The sequence below is a fragment of the Toxotes jaculatrix genome, chromosome 13, assembly GCF_017976425.1.
Source record: "Toxotes jaculatrix isolate fToxJac2 chromosome 13, fToxJac2.pri, whole genome shotgun sequence".
NCBI lineage: Eukaryota > Metazoa > Chordata > Actinopteri > Toxotidae > Toxotes > Toxotes jaculatrix.
The window spans coordinates 2,440,406-2,459,825 of NC_054406.1; the positions used below are offsets into that span (position 1 = coordinate 2,440,406).

Here is a 19,420-nt window from a genome sequence, read left to right on the forward strand (position 1 = left end):
TTCAACCGTGTCAGATCAAGAGCAGATGATGGCTCGAGTCAGGTTCCATCAAACCATTTGCAGAAGAGGACGCAACAAGATGACGTAAATGGCCGCACCTATATAACTCAGCAGGTTGGGGTTCAGCGTCGTGCCCAAGGACACTTCGACCTGTGGACAGAAGGATCAGGGATCAGCCCACCGGACCTCCTGTGAGTGAATGACCTGGTCCACCTCCGGAGCCTCAGCACCCTAATGATATGGAAACGGGGGAAAACAGGTGGACACATCAGTTTTGACTTTTCAATAATTAACCGAGATCACAGTCGTTCCCTGACCTTATCCACTTTCACTTCCCAAAACAAATCCACAAAAATGTTGAAGAAAAGATGAAAACCCTGACCTCTGAAACCCTTTCACTGAGGTAACCTGGTTGCTTAAATGGAAAGTTTTGGTGACAGAGCAGAGTAAGAGAAAGTTCAACTTCTGTTCAGTGAATCACTACTTTCTCTGTTAATGTCATTAAGAATGAAAGACTCAGCCAAAAAAAAAAAAAAACACTGTGATGTGCAAGTAACTGGAGTAATTGTGTCAAAGCTGTGTCGTCAGAATGGGCTGAAAATGCATCTGACGTTTCAGCATTTCCAAGAATCTACGAGTTTCCTGCTTCTTATGAAATGTTTTTGATAGTTATATCTCCACCCACCACGAGAACTGAAGCCCCCTTTTTTTAATGTATATGTCACGGTCATCATCATAACTCATCACAGATGTGTTTAGCATAAAAAGCTGAGCTGCTGAGCTTATTGCAAGTGAAAATGATGCATAAGAAAAGAGGAAAACACGTCATAACGGTTGCAGGGATGGCTCGCTCGCCCTCCTTTTGTCATCAAAGATAATGCCATATGGGGTAATGGAGATAGTGTGTGTGTGTGTATTAGGGGGAGCTTTTGCTTTTCACAGTCAGGCCCACTTGTTTCATCATTTCCCCAACCGCCCACGTTCCGGATATCTCCTAAACCCACACACACACACACACACTCTCTCTCTGTGTGTGTGTGTGTCCTGACCTCTGTTTCATGGAGGAATGCGAGGAATGAAGCAGTGAATAGAAGAGTGGGAGAGGCAGCACAGCATGCAAATGACGGAGGTTTTTCCCTCTTTTTTTTTGGCCCAGTAAACATGCAGATCTGCTGAAAGATGTGGTCACATGTCAATATTTTATTTATTACGGGCAACAACAGAACATGCTCAAAACAAAAACAAAAAAAAAAAAACAACAACAAACCAAAACTAGACCAAGCAGTCCAAAAAACACATGACACACAGCAAGTAGAAAGTTGGAAAAGACCCATCTTTGCATTTTGCCAATGGATGTTTGGACACATGACTATTTTTAGGCATCAAAGGCGTAGCAGCCTGGTTCGTTTCTAACCCACAGACTAAACTTCCACCAATTTAACCCATCACATTAGGCAGGAATGCAGCGCGGCAGCCAGACAACAGCCAGATCTCCCTATAGACACTAACTGAGGCGTGACATCAAAGGCTGAAGTAACGGCGTGCTGTTTCCTGTGGACTTTCTCAGGGATGTGGGAGTTTGGCGTTCTGTCTGAGAGCCCGCCATGAGTCTGACATCATCAACAACCCGCTCTGTCTCAGGAGGTTTGCATCATCCCATATGGAGAATTATGTTATGCTGTTTTCACTTTTTCCAGCTAACGCAGAAGTATGTTGTTTTCACCCTAATGTCCGAGTCTCTTCATGGCTCAAAAATGTACTAACTAGGCTCATGTGTCATCACTTCTCTGAAGGAATTTTATGGACGCAAAAACTGAACAAAAAGTTGCTGATCCAGATGCTACGAGCAACACGTGGTGGGTGACGGTTGCTGGTCCAAAGCCCAAAACTTAAGACTCAGAGTAAAGAAGCTAGCGGGTTCCAAAAAAAGTTAAAGATGACCTGTTGCAGATTTAAAAATATGTTTTTGCATTATTGCAAGTTTGAGATGGAGAATTCATGTCTACATTTGCACAATTAATTAGGTTGTTGCACATCATGTAGGTCAGATTTAGTTTAAATGTGTTGATCCGGCAAACATCTCAGTGGTCCATCAAAACCTCTGCTGACTGGCTGACACCATTATTACAGGCGCTCAGAAGAATGTTCCATTAACCATCAGCACCGGTAAATTCCCCATCATGGTGCGTCACAGATCAAAGGACTAGCAGGTCTCAGCAGTTTTTTTTTAATTTCAGTGGAAATGAACGAGGCTGAAGTGACACTGTCATTTTGTGTGTCACACGGATGAATCTGACGCTGTGTGACCGGCTGAAACCTCGTACTGAAGCCAGGGGAACATGGAAGTGGTTGCAACGTTAACCTGAGCATCTCGTGTGTTTAAACTCGCACCTGCACCCAGAGTGTCCTGGTGATGCTCTGAAGACGATCTGTTGTTGTAAGGATTTAGCCCGTAGCTGTGAAGCCTCTGCACGCACGGCCCCTTTAACCTGCCGAGCTTCAAAACATCATCAATGAGCTGGAGAGGTGTTTTGGTATGAGCAGTTTCAGATCTGAACTTTTATTATGAATTCCAGGTTCCACATCATTTAGTTTTCAAAGGTGAGACATCTACAGTAGACTGACACGCACACACACACACACACACACACACACACACACACACACACACACACACACACACACACACACACACACACACACACACACACACAGTTTTAGATAAAAATAAGCATGACGTGGCTTCAAAGAATGACTGAAACAAGTAGGTTAATAACATGGAAATTTAAAGCTTGACAGATGTATGTGTATATCTGGACCACTGTAATGAAAACGTCCACCCGGGCCCTCAGGTCTGATTTGGCTGTGGCTGATTTTTGAAACCGCTCTGCAGGGCGATGCTGTTCTCATAGTCCGGAGCTTCAGGAGGTTTCGTTTTAGGCCGTGGAAACTTGTTGAGATAAAAAAATAAAAAGAAAGACACACACACACACAATAGAGTCAAGCACAGGAACTCACATACATCTACACAGAGACAGACACTGAGCCAAAATGACCTGTGACCTGTCCAATATGCTACTGGTCCTCAGCCAAACCAGCTCTGACCCACTGAGACACAGACTCTGAGGGTGTCCTGTGGTATCTGGCACCAAGATGATGTGTCTCTAATATATTTCAGACATTAACATGTTGTTATGAGATAATTTATGTGATTCACTCCATTACTGAGAGGTCATAGTGTAGCAAGAAAAGCTATAACATTAATAAACTAAAACTACTTCACACCCGTCAAACCTAATCCATCCCTCAGCTGTGTCCCCCTTTTCTGTCTTTTATGTTGGTGCTTACTGACGGGACGCCGCCAACCAATCAGAGCAGCCGTTCCCGGGAGATGCCAGAGTCTTAAATTACCAAGTGGAACAGCAAACAAATCTCGCAGATGTCTCTTGTTAGAACAAGTTCCAACATGTCTGAACATGAACACCACAGATGAGAATCTGTTAAATCGCCCTTTTCTTCCTGCTTCCTTTCACTTCATCTTCAGCGTCGCTCTGACTTCACACATGTAACTAACTGCTAACGCCGGTGAAAAAAAATAAAAGCACAGTTTAAGTATTTATAAAAATATTCCCATCAGGTGTGCGGATACCTGGAGTTGGTCGTAGTCAGAGGTGACTCTGTTGGGCCTCAGATCAGTGTAGGTGTGTTCCCCCTTCAGCTCAATCTTCTACAAACATTAAAGAAAATTACATTTTTATTCATTCAAAACTTACTGAGGTCACTAACATCACGTTTCATCACATTCACTAAGCTAAACACAGTTAAACCTATCTGGACATGTTAGGTTTATGATGTTAAATCTGATCAAAGGTATTTGTTGGTTAAAACTTCATGAACGTTGAGGAACAGATGCTAAAACCAACTCTAATCACATCATCTTTATAAGAAGCACCTCGGTCTGATCCTCCGTTATTAGGAAAACTGTTTAGTTTTGTTTAGTATTTACGTTTGCCTTTTAGCACACTGCACTCTTATACATCTATATTTCTGAAAATTAGTCAGACCAAGGTTATTCATTTTGTGAAATACAGCAGGGGGAGGGACTCGTCTTTGAAAGGGAAAACGATGAATATGGCATGTTTAAAGATTAGTCATCCCGACTTCCTGCTTCAGTCACACAGAGAAGATGAAGGTGTCACTAGACAGTGACGTGCTAAGGATGTGAAAGCTCCTTATCAGACATTATGTAGGAGCACCGACTGGGAGACTGTATTTCACACCGTCTCCTGCTTGTGTGTGTGATTCACTTTCTCTGTTTGAAATGAAAAAAAAAAAAAAAATTCCTCTTACCTTCAGCCTCCTGGAAAGACTTGGCAGGAGAAGCAAAACAAACACAGAGGGAAAATTATTTTAACCTTCTAGGAAGTACAGAGATGTATAAATAAACTACTGTATAAATAAACTGCTGCAGGACGTGGATTTTAAAGAACTGAAAGTGTCTAATAATTAATCGACAGTATCTTGATATAATATTGAGAAAATTCAAGCTTTCCAGGAATTCCAAAGACTTCAGGAATGAAAGAAGATGTGGAGGATGAGAGAATTATGTTAAACAAAAGAAAAACCCAACTGTATTTTTCACCTTTGATACTTGTACAAATCAGCAACAACAGTCAGGACGTAGAGGACTGACACCACTCCACATAAAATGTAGGGAATCAAAACCAAAGCCTCGCTGCCTCCTGAAAAACAGAATTAAAACATGTCAGAACAATGGACAGCAGGTTATCAGAAAAACCAGCAGAAATAACAGTGACAGTGACATTTCTTATTGTTTTTTTTCACCTTGTGATATCAGATAAAAGATATCTTCAATCTGTGATATGTTCTCCAAGATATTTTGCAATCAAGTACTTTTTTTTTTAAATGTCTTCACTTTCCCAAGACTTGCCTTGTTTGCATAAGTTGGCCATTTGCTTCATTCCCCAGAATTCCCTTGCTTACACTGTGACCAACGGGTGTGTCAGCTGTGTTTATTAAGTCTAAACCAGTATGGTGTGCTCTGGTCCTTCTGTGGCTTCAAGTAAAATCAGTCCCTTCTCTCTGAGTCTCTCTCTGTGTGGCTGGTGAACACTGGTGTAAAATAGCTTGTTTTTCTTCTGCTCTTCTTTGCTATTGTTGTGTTTTCCTGTGTTTTAGTAAATATATCCGTCTGTAGATGTCACCTGTTGCTGTGTGCATACACTGACCGCAGTAATAATGAAATGTGTTATATAAATAAAATGACCTTGACGTGTGTGCGACACTGACTGACTCCACACCCTTTAAATCTTTACTCCACCTCGCTTCAGTTTACTTCGTAGCTGTTTACATTTTGTTTTTCTCAGATTCCTACTGCCTCTGAATCACAAGTCAAAACCTGCAGCACGATTCCAAGACAGTACATGTGCAGAGCACCAGGAAAAGAGCACGAGCGTGACTGTGCCTCGCAGTGTTGGCTTTACCTTCGGAGGCGATGACCTCCAGAGCCACAGGTCTGGATCTCTGAGAGCCCCTCGTGGTCTGAGCTTCACACAGATACACCCCCTCGTCCTTCTGGTAGACCTGTCGGAGCAGCGTCTGTCCTTGTCCTATCTTCGTCAGCTGTGATGAGGAGAGGTCACGAATGTTTCGGTTAAACTTACAGTAAAAATGATCTTTGACTTTGGGTCAAACTTGGGTATGGCCAAGTTCCCGTGGTCGAAGTGAAGGAAACCCACATGGCACGGTCATGTTAAAGCAGGAATGAGGACTCCCCAAACACTGATTAACAGCCACAGACTAAAAATACACAAAGGTGAAATAAATTTTGTTCCCGAAAGATCATTCACGCATAAGAGGTGAGCACCTGAATAAATAAAAACCAAACAAAGTAAAACACAGTAGATTCTCTCTTACCTTCCCGTTGTCGTCTCTGTACCAGGTGTAGCGGCTCACAGGTGGGTTGGCATCACTGGAACATGTGAACATCACAGTGTGTCCCTCAGAGACAGGACCAGATGTGCTGAGTGTTGCCACAGTGAATCTCGGAGCATCTGTGGGAATAAAGCGTATTTAGAGTGTTTCACCGACGTGGTAAAGGTTGTAAAAGAGTGGAACAGAGCAAAAGAGTGTGTTTCCTCTTCTTCACACATTCACACACTGTGGGACACGTGCTTTACTTTGGTAAAAGATCTGAGGACGTCTTCCACCACGATCAATAAGCACAGCACCTCTGCCTGCAATACAAAGGCACCTTGTGTTGTGCTGGCAGCCATATGCCTCCGTTTATTTCCGTCAACACCAAGTTAAGACAAGTTGAGCTCTTCAAACACTGACCGGTTAAAGAAAAGCTTCCGTCTGTACGAAGGAATCCCCCTCAGGTCACGCTGAAACACGCCGACTCCTAAACTGTTATATTATGTCTAACACATTCATCAGCTTATGGGCAATACCTCAGTGTCAGGTCGTGCTTCATAATGAAGGAGGCAGGGAGGAAGAAGGGAGAGGAAGTGAGAGCGTGTCAGCGAGTTAATGAATGAACAAAAGGGTCAGTGATCGAACGGAGCAATCATTCAGTTTTTCAGCTGTTGGATAAGAGTGAAAATAACCAAACTCCATAGAAGTCTCTTGCTAAATGAGTAGAGAGTTTCAGAGTCACTCACACTTTTGGAAATGTGTTTTGAAAGTGACACCACCACCTCAATAAAGCTCTCACTGATGCGCTGCCATGCTAATGATTCTGTACAAATGTATTTGTGGAAATATCTACACGGCTCCTTTGGTCCAGAAAAGTACAGTAACTTCTCCACGAGCATCAAACGGATAACTGGACGTGAAATAACCCTCTGAAGTGATTTGTCATCAATGGAGAGAAAACTTTTCATCCTCCTTTACTTTTACTCTTGAGGACAAAAACTTTCCTTCAGAGGATTCATTTATCAAGGCTTTAACTTTCACAAGTGGATCATCCTGTACTTCAGTGGAGGTCACTGTGGCTCATTTTAATGCAGACAAACAGTTGAGTCTCTCACACAGGACGTTGAGTCTCTGAGCTGCTGCAGACGGTTCAGTGCTGCCCCCTTTTGACAGAGGGTAGGAGGCAGAGCAGCCGATGCTCTGGTTGTGATGGTCGGCTGAGGCGATGAAAGTCAGCGTGGACGTCATGATGTTCTGCCCATCTGCGTTCTGCTTTTACAAAAGAAAGAGGAAAACACAGAGAGTAATCAAACAGTGTGTTTCCTGTCTGAATGTTACAATCTGTTAAATTATACGGTCACAAAAACAATAACGACAACTTGAATCTATAAAAAAAAAAGATTAAAATTAGAAATAAATGAATTAGTGAAGAGAGCAGGACACACTGTGTGTACATCCAAAGCCTGATTTATATATATTTTACATGAATAAACGTAAACTTTATCTTGAGCAGCCTAAACGTACTTAGTGTGATGTCCTTCCAACACTGTAAATGAATGAATGAGTGAGTGACCCGTCACCTGCAGGATTTGCGTCTCCTCCTGCCTGGAGCTGTCCCGGGGGAGCCAGATGAGGGAGGGCGGCTGGATGGAGCAGGGCACCGGGACTGAACACTGCAGCTTCACCGGGGCTCCCTCTGAGATCTGACTCACAAAGGTCAGCTGGGGAGGAAACGGGTCTGTTGTGGACATCAAAGTACAAAGATACAGGTTTTTTTTACATATTCAGTTTTTAGACGAGAGACCCAGCAGACCTATCAGGACCTAAGAGTGAGGCCGTGAGAACATCAGCCGAACAAAGATGAGGAAGAACCACAAGCTGCCATGTTCAACCGCCTCTGATCACTTCATCCATTCATACCTGCTTGGGCGACTATGCTGACTCCTTTAAGGAAAGTGTATTTGAGGGGGTTCGAACAGTCCAGCCTGAAGAAGTACATGTTGCTTTGGTCCTTTGGGAAGCTGTAAAACACCGTGGTGCAGTTCTTCTTTGTTAAGTCTCCAACTATTGTCCCCTACAAGAGATTTGAAAGTTAAAAATTAAATTCTTGTGAACATCAGACATTTCCAGAGAAACTAAACATGTTTTATTTAAAAAAAAAAAAAAAAAAAAAAAAGGTACAGTACAGTACAGCACACAAATGGCTGCACACATCGGGAATGATGGTGATGGTGTGAGTACCACACACTCTGCTCATTTTCTAAAGGAACAGTTCAACATTTTGGGAATTAAATGATGCTCATGAGCTCTGTGTCACAAAAGACACAACTTACCTGTATGATGTTGCTGAAAGGATTGCGAGAACTTAAGACGATGGCACCAGTGACGCTCTCTTTCCGCCAAAGACCACTGTTGGAGCAGTTTAGGACGTTTGCCTCCTGATCGCCGGGCACCTCGAAGTGACATGGGACTGTGATACAGGAGTTACTGATGCTTACAATGCGCTGGGGCAGCATCACATCCCAGGATTTACAAAAGACACCTGGAGAGCCAAAATACAAGTCGTCAGATTTATCTAGAACAGAATATGTTTCTGTAATGGTTAATAGACCAGTACGTAGAAGCTCTTTAACCGAAATGATATTTTTAAGGCTAAAATATAATTATTATTTTTATCCATGAATTTTTAATTTACTGCTTTACTGAAAATATAGTAACAACAACTAAATATAATAAATAACAACAATAAATAACATTTTTACTTTTAAACAAATTTTTGAAAGATTTCTAAAATATTTGTTTTTTTATGACAGGTGGTCTAATAAATTTGTGAAGCACTGTAAATATGTAAAAGACTTTAATATGTAACAGAGAAAAACAAAAAGCCTTTACTTCCACCTCAAGAAATGAATCTGATGTAGAAAAACCAGGAACAACCAACCTTGCATCACAGCGATGAGCAAACCGACAACCGTAAGACCAACACCCATCTCAGCTGGATGAAATCACACATTTAAATCCCAGACGAACAATGAGGCATTTAAACGAAACAAAACAATAACAAAAAAGAGAGAAAACAAGAGAGGAAGACCAGGAAAAAAACAAAATTATATCATTTTCTTATACTGAAAAATAAATAAATATTCTGTTCTGACCCCACAAATCACAGTTCATTTACTCAGACAATGGTTCAAAGCAAGTCAAGGGACATTTTGTTAATGCTGTTTTCTAAAGCAACAATAAAACAAGAAAATAAACTCCTGTCAAACTGAGAAACAGCAACCAACTTCCCATGAGAAACATCATTTATGCTGTTTTCCAAACAACATCGTGACTTAATCAGCAAACACTAAAATTCAGTAGAGAGGAAACACTGACCTGAGGTAATCAAATAAATTGTATCTTTACCTGTAAAATAATTATGAGCAGCTCATCCTAAGAAGACTGTGAAAGAGGAATGAATACTTTAAAAAGGAAGTGTTGGCATGAGGAACTTTACCATTTGTGTAAAAGCAGTAAAAGTTGTGAAATTTGTGAAGGCAGTGTCTCTGACTGAAACTCACTCACGTCACAAAGATTAGGTTTAGTCAAACAGAGCGTGAATAGAAACATGAAGACGTCTTCAGAGTTTTTTATTGGTATTATTTCATTTTATTGGTACCTGATTCATGGGCTTTGCAGCTGTTGGACACGGTGTAATTTTGTGGCGCTAGAGAAAAACCATGAATATCTGTCCAAAACTGTCTGCCAATAAATCTGGAGGGTGAAGAGATATTTCACAGGATAGATTAAGAAACTGACCTCACGGTGGAGCTAGTAGTTAAAATCAGAATTTCGACAGACTGATGTCGTCATCGTCACGTCATCAGTGGAGGGAAGGAAAAAAAAAAACAGTGGACACCACTGGTGGTTTGATCCAGAAAGGAAGACCACAGTATTTTCCACTGAATATCTGAATCTTGAGATTTCGGCCTCAACCTCCGTGAACCGCAGCTGATTCAATTTATCAACTGAGCTGCAAGATTTATAGTGGGACAAATTTCTACTGAAGAAATCGTCTCTATTCACTACATGTTCTGATTATCTCTACAGAGACAGTTTCTGGAAAAAGATGTCACTACTCAACTTTTTAAATTCAAAATTTCTTTGCTGCATGTGAACACAAAAAACTAAATGAAATGCACCTTGATTGCTGTGGGGTGGACTAAATCACTTTGTGCCACTAGAGGGCAGCATAAGCAGACGTATCAGATGCAGATGCAGCACACAAGACACACATGCACACATTTGCGGTTTAAACAATGGTGTGACTGATTTACAGATTTTTAGGGGCTAACGAGCTTCATGATGCCAGAACATTTAGCCTCGTCACATCAGACCAATGAAATTACCGGTCACAGGTCACAGTGGACCAATTAAACTGTTCGAATGAAATCAAATGCACTGACCCTAAATTCTTCAGAAAGAGAGACTGAGACAGTGTGTGACGAAGTAATTCTCAGGCTTTTCAAGTCCGACACTGAAGAAGACGACTTCAGTGGCTTTAGTGCGCAGGAGTGCGAGGAAGATAGCGTCCGTTACTTTTCTTGTAGGCTACTGTATTTTTTATTTTTTTAACCAGCCGTGTTACTGCCATGTTACAGGCACTGTTAGGAAAAAAGCATTTATTTAATTAAAAGTTTAAAAAATCTTTCGTTGTACCATCTTTCTGTGTAAATATCTCATGTTACAACGTACACACCTGTGGCTTATAGACAAGTGTGGCCCATATATGTACTAATTTTTTTTTCTTTTTAAATTTAGTGGGTGCAGCTTATATTCAGGTGCGCTCAATAGTCCGGAAATTACGGTAAATACTTCTGAGAGCTGTCACTGACACAATAAACCCCAACTCTCACCATAACTCTTCTGTCGTGACCTTTTGCAACATGAGGTCATGAGGCCTGTTTCGCATGACCTAATCGGCCGAGGGGGCAGCGAGAGAAGGAACTGATTCCACATTCAAACATTTCTCAGAGGCAGAAGAAAGCAAAGAAGAAGAAACGAAGAAAACGAAGAGAGGGCGAAATTAAGAAAAAATCTGGTGTGAAGATACCATTTAAAAAGAAAAAGTTTTTACTTTTACCATTTCTTATTTATATATTTCTTATTACTGTTAAAGGACTGACGTGCATCAGCATCAGGAGCTCAGCCGCTGTTTTGTGATCTATTTCTTTTTTTTTTTTGCCCTTCTATTGCCAGAAGCCTGTCGTGTGACAAAAGTGACCACACTAACCACAAACAGCAGCAAAGAGTTTGATGTGTGGCAACACACAACAGGGCTGTAAATAAGCTCAAGTCATATTTACTTTCAAAATATGTGTGAATGTGGTGGAAATGAGTAAAACTCCAAAAAGGATGAGACTGTCTAACTCAAAGTCCACCACCGTGCACCATGATGCATCACTTGGACAAGTTTTCCATGTGGACTAACAAAGGTCATCCAGAGTTTTCTGCTGAAATAACACAAGGTCATTGGCCCTGTTTAGAGAAACCTGATTGGCTGTGGAGAACGAGGAGGAAAGTAATAAATTTAAACTCCAAAAAACACAAGTCGGTCATCCACTTTGTGTGTTTATGCATCTATTTGTGTGTGTGTGTGAGAGATGAGGATGGAGGGACAAAGTGAGTGTGACTGTGCGACAAAAAGAGGAAGACGAAGCGCCAGACACACATGACATAAAATGAGAGCTAGAAAGAGGAAGACTTTGTGTGTTCTAAGTAACACTGACACAGGAGAACACACACAGACACACACAGAGCTCATGAGGATGCATCTTCACTTCTGTCTCTGATCACAGAGACTGAAGCAGCTGACCTCAGTGCTGTGATATCAGTCGAACAACTACAGGTAAGAAATCAGGACATTTTCTCATTTTGATTTTCTTTTTTCACACAATCATGCATAAAAAAATTAACTGTGCAGGACAGTGTAGGAAAACAAATGAAATTTTCAGTGAAAGTTTTACAAATACTTTCAGGATCAAGATTTTGCAGCTTTGCAGATGCACATGTTCACTGATATTTCCTAATTTCATTGATAAAAATCCTTTGGGAAGCAGTATAATCATTTTTACACTTCTAATTTACAAAATATTCCTTATTGCAAATCATTGGTGTATAAAAACAGGTTAAATGTGGCACGGTTGAAGTTTTTCTTTGACATAAACTACAGAGCTGTGGTACAACAATTGCTAAAAGTGGGTCAGTCTACTGCATGTATGCCTTATGTTGGGTCAGTGTTGGGTACTGGCGCCTAACGTCTGCAGGCTAAGCTTGTTTGTTTGTCTGTGCAATCTAACAATTTGTCTGATCAGTTAAAAATGCACAATGTGAAAAACTAATTAATAAATTAGTTTTTAAAAATAACTGCCAGTTCACAGGGTTTTGCTAAAAAGGCCAACTTTAATAACTTCTTGTTTTCTTTATGAAAAAAAGATTATATCAGCTATTTGATAATTCAATGACAAAAATCATCCTTCATAATTTTACTTTTACACAGTTGTCTTCCTGGCTAACAGTGAGAGTTTGACTCCTTTTAAAAACTGTAATTTTAAGTTTTAAATGTATTTTTAGTTCCCACCACAGCGCAGTTACACGAGGGGTTTGACTGATGTACGTAACACAGCTGCTGGACTCAGAGCTGAAACTGCCTTTGTGGTGAATGAGCAGTGCTGGGCTCATGAATAGTTTTCTTCTGTGGTATTTATTTCCTCTCAACATGCCCTGTGCAGTGATGCTCACAGAGAGGTGAGAAGCAAGTGAGAAAAAAAAAAATCTGATTATCCATTTTTAAGTGATCGAAACTGTTTTCTCTCCAGTGTTTATGACATAAGAACAGGTGAAACAAAAAAAATTAAAAGTTCTGCCAGGATCATTTGTTGAAGTTATTTTTTTTTTCCCCACCAGTGGGAACAAAAATTGACAGGTGACCACAAGAGACTGAAGTGCATCACTAACCTGGTCTACACAGGACTAACAGCATTCATGTTTTCTTCCACGTATGGAGCATCAAAATTAAATTAAAACACATTTCTAACAAAGACATGGCGTGCCATTCAATGCTTGTCACTTGAACTTATGAACAGTCTCTCTCAGGAGACATTTGCATGCTCCACTGTACAGTTAACAAGCAAATCTCTCTTCACATTCAGCGTTTCTCACTAAAACACACTTTGAGCATTCTTGAAGTCTAACAAACATGCGCTTCCTTCCTTTTAGCTATATTTTGAAACCTGCCTTGTTTATTTTCATGTTTTCTTGCTGGCAGCCTTCTACTTCCCTGCATTTGCTTGTGCATTGCCGCCTAGGAACGGTGGTAGAAGTGGAAACCAAACCAAATGGGGACCCACTCACAAAAAGGTTGCTCCACAGCGCTGATAGTGGGCAAAAACTTCCATTGCTGCCTGAAACAAATCTCTGTAGACCCACAACATGCATTATGAGTTCTGACAAACCCTTTTTTAATAAGATTTTTAACTGTTGCCCGCAGATGTTCATGTCATGCTCTCAGTCTTTGTCAGTCACATGATCTCTTAAGTTTCATCTGAATATTGATGCCATCTCTGCCCTTAACAATACCACCTGCTGCAACACAGCACAGAAGGTTATTTTCTCCACTGAGGCTGAAGGAAGCTGTATAGTTGCTCTGTTGACTTATTCATTTCCCCTTTGAGGGCAGCAGCCTGTTATCTACAAACTGCAGAAACGTCAGACTCCTTGTTTGAAGGTGAACTGGATTTAGGACCACTGGTCAGGTTTGCAAAATGTCACCTCCTTATTCTTCTCTGCCTCCTCGACAAATTTTCAACATCTTTGGCCAAGAATTTGCTGTTGCAGTTAAGTTGTACATGAACATAATTTCTGGGAGGCAGGGCTGGTGTGAAGGGTCAAGACAAAATTATAAATTCAGAGCTTTATGAGAAGTGGAGCTCGAAGACGGCTGACACGGCAAACTAGACACTAAAACACTAGAAAGTCAGCTGTGGTTTGTCCAAAATTAGGAAAGTAAGCAAAGATGATACTTATAACGTGTTTTTATAAAAGGTATTCAGTCCACAATATGAGCAGAATCTGAACTCCGCGTTCAGTTGAGTTTCTCTTGTTCCAATACTGGAAGCAGTTTATAGGTCTGCACAGTTTCTTTCAGTCAGGTTGTCTAGTTTTGTCAGTTGGATCAAAGAGTCGTTAGTGTTTGTCATCCTAGTGAAAGAGTTTGTTCGGGTTTCTGTTCGGTTTTGTTTCTCTGAGTGCGCCCAATTACTTGTAATAATTTCAGAATGGTGTTTTTGACAAATCCTACCACACTAAAGAACTTGTTCGAAGACGGAGGAACGGGTGAGAAAATAAGCGACACAGCTACAGTTCACATTCATTCTCTTAACAGTGAAATATGCGCGCAGTTAATGAGCTTTTACCATGTCACAAAAGTAACTATCGCATTTAGCACTTAGCACATTAGCTAGCAAGCAGAGACGCGCGCGCCTAGTACACCGCGTTACGAAGCGACATAGGCTACCGCCTTTAGCTACATTAGCTTAGCAGAAAATGACTCACCATGACGGTCCAGTTACAGTAAACCCACATCAACAGGCTTCGAGTCGTCTCAATCTCTTCTGGTATCCTTTCCGGATACTTTTAAATGGTTGAAACTAACTTATGTGCAATAACCGGCAAGAGTTTCTCTTTTCTCACTGGTTAGCATCTTTTTCTCCCGCTGCTTCCGCAATTCCTACCTAAAAGAGGGCGGGACTTACTTCTTCCCTCCTATAGCATTTCATTACTGTGTGATCGGACCAGTAACAATTAGATTACACTTGACAGACAAATAAATCAACCAAAATACTTCGAATAACTAACGTTTTGTCAACAAGGAAGTAGAAAGAAATTGTGATTGAATATTAAAACAAAATAAGGAAACTAATGCTGACCAAAGATTAGTACTAACAGTCTCACCACAGGCTCTACTGAATGGCTGTTATGGAACTTAAGATCATGTCATATAAACTTATTCAGCAGATAAAGGATGCCCCATTGTCCCTGAATCACAGATGTTAAAAATGCCATTTATTACCTTTAAAGATAACTTTCATTGCTGAAGTTCATTTTTGCCCTTTGAAAAATATCTTGATCTCACTTCAAATGTCCCAAATATTTTATGTTATAATAATTAAAAAAAACAATAAAAGTGTAATGAAACTCTACGCTGCCTTAGTTAAACACTAAAAATCACAGATTAAAACACTGTCCATAAAACTACTTTCATCATAAACACAGATGTAACTGAGACTGATATTTCTATCTAACCCTAAGTGAGTAAAATTAAGACTTGTGATGTTGCGACACACACACACGATTGTGTGGAGGTTTGTCATTGATTAGATGTTGGCAAAAAAACATACAAAACGTTCCTCATTTGTCTCAGTTGCAACAGAAGTAACAGGAAACATTCTAATGTAGGAGAAGACAACAGTATGACCCACGTCTCTCTCTTATAAACCAACACATTCTCCGACACTGAAGCACAGTGACTCAACTGGGTACATCTGACTTGTCACCATCTCACACACACAGTTTATTCACAAACCTGAGTTGATTCAGTCTACCGGTCTATTTTCAGAGTATCATGTGCAGACTAAGGCTTGTGATCAGAAAATTTTACTCGTTTAAGAGACACTGTCCTTTTTTTTTAAAGCTTGCAGGTCTAATCTTGTTTTCCTTCATCATAAACGTTGGGCAGTGGAATGTTTTTAGCATGAAAGTAAAAGAGGAAGTTACCAAAACCCAAATTGCATTCATGAACTTGTACATCAGCTTCTAAAATAGATATGTTCTTTGGCTGAGCATGAACCTGCACTCAGTCTCATCACTGCTGTGCTGCACAATGAAAGAAAACAGGAAGGAAACACAGCAAACTTTCTTCCTAGTTACAACATATACTCTGTTAATATAGTGATCTGGATAATGGTCGACGAGAGTAAGACAGATTGGTTGATGACTGATGATTGACTTGTTATAGCCTTTAACTAATCTACTCTGCTCACCATATTGCCCTGTCAGCTCATTTCAGTTCTTGCTCGCTGTCTGTGAGAAACCGACGTTAATATGATGTTTCACTTTTTTTCGGTGCTGTCTCCAGCAACACCATGTCAGTCAATGCCTCTGAACCAGTCCACACCGTCAAGTCTTCGAAAGATGACCAGATGACTGCGGAAGACATCACGCATGTCGTCGTCGTCGTTCTTTACACACTCACTGTCGTGCTCGGCATCACAGGGAACTCCGTGGTGATCTGGGTGGCAGGATTCAAGCTCAAGGTGAGTACTTTTACTGTTGATAGTACATTTTCCTGAAACTTATGTATTTCTACTTAAATTACCTCTTCAGGTAATTCCCCTTCCCCTTCTTTTCACCCTCCTCAGCCAAAGGTCACTAATGTGTGGCTGGTGAATCTGGCGATAGCAGACCTGATCTTCTGCTTCACACGAGTCTTCTCTCTCATTAAGAAGCTCTTCTATGACCACTGGCCCTTTGGCATCTTCGTTTGCAAATTCAACGGCTTCTTCAAATATGCCAACATGTTCTGCTCCGTCTTTCTCCTGGCTGTGATCAGTGTGGACCGAGCACTCTGCGTCTGGCGGCCCGTCTTCACCAAACGACGGCGCACCCTATGTGCAGCCAGGGTGGTGGCTGTCTGCGTCTGGATAGCAGCCATCATCTTCAGCACTCCATACTTCGTCCACCGGCAAGTCTACCTGGCGAAGAACAACCTGAGTAAGTGCTCTGTGGATTCAAAGGAGGAAAAAGACAAGGACAGCAGCACCAAACTGGCTCTCTACATCATCCGCTTCATGTGTGGCTTCATGTTGCCTTTCATAGTCATCCTCATCTGTTACATCCTGGCCGGCATTGGCATCCGACGCACTCGTCTGACAGGGAAATCGCGCCCTCTGCGTATATTAGTGTCACTGGTCATTGCGTTCTTCCTGTGCTGGGCTCCGTACCACTGCCTCCTGCTGGTGAAGATGGTGGACAGTAAGAACAAGGTGGTGAAGATCTGGTCTCCTGTGGCTACAGGCATCGCCTACTTTAACAGCTGTGTGAACCCGCTGTTGTACTTCTGCATGGGGCTGGATGTCAGGGGGAGGCTCAGGCAGAGTCTGGCAGGGGTGTACCGGAGAGCTCTGGCAGACGATGTGGACGAACAGACGACTCAGTCCAACGACCGCTCCTTGGACGACAGTAGCGGGTCGAAACACACCACTGTTGTGGTGGCAGGGAGGAGTCGGTCATCAGTGGATTCAGCCAAAATCTGAGTCTCCCAGTGATCCCTAAACTTAAATGGGATGAGTGCTTCACATACTGAGGTCAGATTTTGCTGTTAAACATTTTTGAGTTGTGTTTTGATGCAATTAAAGCCACAGATGAAAAGTGGAACTGTGGTGAGTCTGGAGGGAGAGGAAGGAAGATGAAGGGAAGTGAGACTATTACATGGAAATACAAGAATAAGTTCAGTTGTGACAGATACAGCACTGAGGGTTAGATAAACTGAAACTTAACTTAACTTTGGGTGAATTGCATTTCAAACAATTAGTCACAGGGTTTTGATGAATGTTTTCGTGCTCTACCATTGAAAATACTCTGGAGGGTTTCATCAGCAGTGAGTGTGAGTGTAACCAGAGCAGAGAACTGGGCATGTGGACCATAAAATCAAGCCCAGAAGCTGATCAGCCAGCACAGTGCACATCAATTCTTAGCAACACAGCTGTACCTGCTCTACAGATTACTTACACATCGCTGACATACATGTCTGTATGATCAGACTGTTTATCTTGAACTCACTTTTCTTTAGGTTTTCTGCTCTGATGTGTTTTGTGGCAGTATTAACTTGTTGAATAGGATGGATATACGCCCACAGTGTTACACTGATTTAAAATTCACTGCAATGACGGATAATAAGCCTAGTTCAACTTTTCTGTGAATTTCTTTAACTTTGTAAATCGTGCTATAAGATGAAAGACAAACTGTAAAATGAACAGAAAAGCTTTTAAAGTTGTAGGAACTTGTAGTTGTGTTTTGGTTGTGTAATTGTTGAATAAAACTGTTTAGTTTTGTTTAGTATTTATGTTTTCCTTTTAGCACACTGCACTCTTATACATCTATATTTTTGAAAATTAGTCAGACCAAGGTTATTCATTTTGTGAAATACAGCAGGGGGAGGGACTCGTCTTTGAAAGGGAAAACGATGAATATGGCATGTTTAAAGATTAGTCATCCCGACTTCCTGCTTCAGTCACACAGAGAAGGTGTCACTAGACAGTGACGTGCTAAGGATGTGAAAGCTCTTTATCAGACATGTAGGAGCACCGAATGGGAGACTGTATTTCACACCGTCTCCTGCTTGTGTGTGTGATTCACTTTCTCTGTTTGAAATGAAAAAAAAAAAAAATTCCTCTTACCTTCAGCCTCCTGGAAAGACTTGGCAGGAGAAGCAAAACAAACAGAGGGAAAATTATTTAAACCTTCTAGGAAGTACAGAGATGTAGATAAACTGCTGCAGGACGTGGATTTTAAAGAACTGAAAGTGTCTAATAATTAATCGACAGTATCTTGATATAATATTGAGAAAATTCAAGCTTTCCAGGAATTCCAAAGACTTCAGGCATGAAAGGAGATGTGGAGGATGAGAGGGTCAAAAATGCAAAATTATGTTAAAACAAAAACCCAACTGTATTTTTCACCTTTGACACTTGTACAAATCAGCAACAACAGTCAGGACGTAGAGGACTGACACCACTCCACATGAAATGTAGGGAATCAAAACCAAAGCCTCGCTGCCTCCTGAAAAACAGAATTAAAACATGTCAGAACAATGGACAGCAGGTTATCAGGACTCAGTGACATAAAAAGAAAAATCAGCAGAAATAACTGAGTTATTTCTCGTTTTTTTTCCACCTTGTGATAACAGATAAAAGATATCTTTAATCTGTGATATGTTCTCCAAGTTATTTTGCAATCAAGTACTTTTTTTTAATGTCTTCACTTTCCCAAGACTTGCCTTGTTTGCATAAGTTGGCCATTTCCTTCATTCTCCAGAATTCAGAATTCCCTTGCTGTGACACAGTGAAATTTTGACCTCATGGTGGCGCTAGAGGAAAACCATGAATATCTGCCCAAAACTGTCTGCCAATAAATCTGGTGGGTGAAGAGATATTTCACAGGATAGATTAAGAAACTGACCTGCTGGTGGAGCTAGTAGTTAAAATCAGAATTTTGACAGACTGATGTCGTCATCATCACGTCATCAGTGGAGGGAAGGAAAAAAAAACAGTGGACACCACTGGTGGTTTGATCCAGAAAGGAAGACCACAGTATTTTCCACTGAATATCTGAATCTTGAGATTTCGGCCTCAACCTCCGTGAACCGCAGCTGATTCAATTTATC

The 19,420-nt window shown here is 41.1% G+C and overlaps 2 protein-coding genes across 3 annotated transcripts; one reads left to right on the top strand and one right to left on the bottom strand.

The window, feature by feature from the left end:
• Nucleotides 1-1,180: 1,180 nt before the first annotated feature.
• Nucleotides 1,181-9,401, bottom strand: si:ch211-171h4.5 (myelin-associated glycoprotein). 2 transcript variants are annotated; one of them, XM_041053500.1, is made up of 12 exons: nucleotides 9,346-9,401; nucleotides 8,879-8,932; nucleotides 8,271-8,479; nucleotides 7,858-8,011; nucleotides 7,518-7,675; nucleotides 7,053-7,206; nucleotides 5,938-6,074; nucleotides 5,505-5,643; nucleotides 4,643-4,742; nucleotides 4,351-4,360; nucleotides 3,650-3,727; nucleotides 1,181-2,950 (listed from the first exon to the last, which is right to left on the bottom strand). In XM_041053500.1, the coding sequence occupies exons 2-12, from the start codon at nucleotides 8,925-8,927 to the stop codon at nucleotides 2,849-2,851; spliced, it is 1,290 nt and encodes a 429-aa protein (XP_040909434.1). In that variant the 5' UTR covers nucleotides 8,928-8,932; nucleotides 9,346-9,401; the 3' UTR covers nucleotides 1,181-2,848. The 2 variants fall into 2 exon arrangements, with proteins under 2 accessions (XP_040909434.1, XP_040909433.1); XM_041053499.1 differs by having other exon boundaries at nucleotides 4,351-4,369.
• Nucleotides 9,402-11,712: 2,311 nt separating this feature from the next.
• LOC121191991 (C3a anaphylatoxin chemotactic receptor-like) lies at nucleotides 11,713-18,089 on the top strand. The gene is made up of 3 exons (XM_041053521.1): nucleotides 11,713-11,827; nucleotides 16,115-16,292; nucleotides 16,398-18,089. Exons 2-3 carry the CDS (start codon nucleotides 16,122-16,124, stop codon nucleotides 17,289-17,291), a joined length of 1,065 nt encoding a protein of 354 aa, XP_040909455.1. The 5' UTR covers nucleotides 11,713-11,827; nucleotides 16,115-16,121; the 3' UTR covers nucleotides 17,292-18,089.
• Nucleotides 18,090-19,420: the final 1,331 nt, after the last annotated feature.

Bases quoted from the DNA above. Each gene is read 5' to 3' on its own strand.
- si:ch211-171h4.5 (XM_041053499.1), bottom strand. From the start codon at position 8,927: ATGGGTGTTGGTCTTACGGTTGTCGGTTTGCTCATCGCTGTGATGCAA. The intron at 8,480-8,878 runs GTTGGTTGTTCC...TTGGCTCTCCAG, and splicing joins GCTCATCGCTGTGATGCAAG to GTGTCTTTTGTAAATCCTGG. The intron at 5,644-5,937 runs GTAAGAGAGAAT...TCCTCATCACAG, and splicing joins ACAGAGACGACAACGGGAAG to CTGACGAAGATAGGACAAGG.
- LOC121191991 (XM_041053521.1), top strand. From the start codon at position 16,122: ATGTCAGTCAATGCCTCTGAACCAGTCCACACCGTCAAGTCTTCGAAA. The intron at 16,293-16,397 runs GTGAGTACTTTT...CACCCTCCTCAG, and splicing joins TGGCAGGATTCAAGCTCAAG to CCAAAGGTCACTAATGTGTG.